Source organism: Mus pahari, chromosome 14 (genome assembly GCF_900095145.1).
Source record: "Mus pahari chromosome 14, PAHARI_EIJ_v1.1, whole genome shotgun sequence".
In the NCBI taxonomy this organism is placed as follows: domain Eukaryota; kingdom Metazoa; phylum Chordata; class Mammalia; order Rodentia; family Muridae; genus Mus; species Mus pahari.
Window position 1 is genome coordinate 41,143,056 of NC_034603.1, and position 2,465 is coordinate 41,145,520.

General features: G+C 39.8%; 1 protein-coding gene across 2 annotated transcripts in view; it reads left to right on the forward strand.

Annotated features, from left to right (window-relative positions):
* Window positions 1-300: 300 nt before the first annotated feature.
* Window positions 301-2,465, forward strand: part of LOC110331374 (olfactory receptor 1468-like) — a 5,421-nt gene continuing 3,256 nt past the window's right edge. Inside the window, exons 1-2 of one of the 2 annotated variants that reach the window (XM_021211883.1) lie at window positions 301-433; window positions 992-1,120. In XM_021211883.1, the coding sequence (XP_021067542.1) occupies window positions 1,112-1,120 (9 nt within the window). In that variant the 5' untranslated portion in view covers window positions 301-433; window positions 992-1,111. The remainder of the gene's footprint in view (window positions 434-991; window positions 1,121-2,465) is intronic. The other variant, XM_021211884.1, reaches the window with a different exon arrangement.

Consider the following 2,465-nt stretch of genomic DNA (forward strand, 5'->3'; position numbering starts at 1 on the left):
ATTCACAGTCTTTGGTACCTTCTTTGGTTCCTTCGACTGTTCTCCATCACCTCCCCGAATGCAAGCTCCGTTGATGCAGCACCATGGGGATGAATAAACACCCACCATCAACTTCTACATTCCTACCATTTTCCAAGTATAGTCATGTATGACCAGGACCTATGATCAGAAATACAGGCCTCTGAGAGAATTGGCTCTAGATAGAACCTGGATAATTACTTTGTTTTAAATTAGTTCCTCTAGGACATAGACTCCTCTGGGAATCGGGGCCCCTTAGGCTTAGGGGAAAGCAGGATGAGCAATGTGAGCAGGTGTGGTACGCACACAGGTAATGGCTGTCGAGACCATCTTTTCTGTGCTTATGATGCATAAATGGGAGCAGGATTTTAGACCAGGGCCCTGGAGTTACCCTGAGATATTTCTGGGTAAGTTGGCCAGGGTTGGGTGGTAGTGATGGTGGTGGTGAGTGAATGAGCTGATGTCTCACTGTCATTACAACCTGAAAGTCTTGATTTTACTGGTTTTATGACATTCTATAGGATTTGTTTATGTAATTTATTAATGAAAGCATTTACCAACATCAGTATAAAATGCATTCTCACAGTTTGAGTCACTTCAGCATGACGGCATCTCTGTGAGAAAGACAGTGAATGCATAAGTTTTAAACCCCTGGCTATATTATTAAAATACTCATTTGTTTAGAATACTTCAGAATACATTGGACAGTTCCCCTCTAAGAGGTTGTGGTCATCACATTTATTGGGGAACTGTTCAAAAGTTTGTGCTAAAAATATATTATATTATTTTATTCCTCTGAGTGTGGTTGACAGATCAGCAGAACTATCACTAACTGTAAAATTTGAATTTCTAAAGTGTAGAATTAGGTTCTACCTAAAGCCTACCATGTCAAGATCAGCATTTAGTAATGTAACCAGCTTCTTTATATCTAAAACGGGTTTTTAGAAACTTCTGTGCTTCATTTATTTTTCAGCTGGGAACTGAACTGAGTGTCTTGGAAATGCTAGACAAGCACTCTACCCCTGGACTGTATCTCCGGCTTGAAGCTCTGCAGTTTATGACTCTCCTGTGTAGCCTTGACTGAGAACTGCATATGGGCCAGGTGAGGGAGATGAAAAGCACTGTCATGGGGATGATGGCTCAAGCTTATATTCCTAATGAGTGGCTCTGTCTTTCAGGTGATATTTATCGGTTGTGATGTATTATTACAGCTAGATGCAGAATTGAAATCTTCCTCATTTTTTAGAAATGTAGCCTCTAATGAAGCCACATAAACACAATTTTATTGATGCTTTTCCTTATTGTGGTAACAGCACACAAGGTCAAAATATGCAAGCATTATCAACATGCTAGATTCAACAGCACTAGCAGGACAAAAATTCTTGCATTTGGATTTAGTTATTATTTATCTTTATAGGAAAAAGGTCCCATGTGTTTCGTTGTTGTGACATACCCAACATATGCTTACTTCTGGAGACTAGCTGGAGCATGGTCTCAAGGGTTGAAATTGCACCCTCTCCTTCTTACCAAATAACTAAATCTACCACATTACTTTCATTCTAATATCAACACAACAGACAAAATATATGTGTATAATGTATAATAGACTCCCAGGTCATTTAGGATATAAATGTAGTATGCTTAGGCAGAATAATATTTTCCATGTTACTGATGTTGTACCCAGGAATTATGTATTAAGAAGCCCAAAGCTTCTTCTGGGAAGGTATAATAATTGTGATAAACTTCGATGAGTGTTTGCAGTCCTTGAAGTTGGAGGAATCTGTGTCTCAGCCTGAGGCATAGCAGAGAAAAATTTCTAAAACACCGGTCATGTCCAAGAACCATGCCAGGTGCTGTCCATGCCACAAGATGGCGACACAGTCTTTCTCGCATGGAATCTACATGAAGTCAGTCAGACTAGCGATCAGGGGCTCGAATGCTGTGGGATAATGTAGGATGCTGTGGAAACATAGCAGCAGGTCTCACCTAGAAAGGCATGAAAAATTTATCTCACCGAGTTACATGCAATATACAAGGAAGATAAACTGAGGGTAAGCCATGTGGAAGCACAGGGGAGATGAGCCCAGGTAGAAAGAACAGCAACTGTGAGAAGCTGGTGTGAAGAGTCATGGCTCATCAGTCACACACACAGTGCTGTGCAGGACCTGTCAATGCAGCAGGACAGATAATAATGTGGAGGTAGGCCAGGGACAACTCCTGAGGAACATTTTGTCTTTTGTGCCCTTAAAATAATTTTACCTTCATCTTAAAAATATTGAACATTTATGAAACTTTCAGCATGGCCACGAATATCAACTTTTCATCCCAGACAGTGAGAGAGTGAAGAAATTGAATCAGAGTGAGTGGGGAAGCAGGGAAATGGAACTAAAGCTGTTTTTTTTTATTACATTTTTATTATTATTATTTTCTTTATTTACATTTCAAAT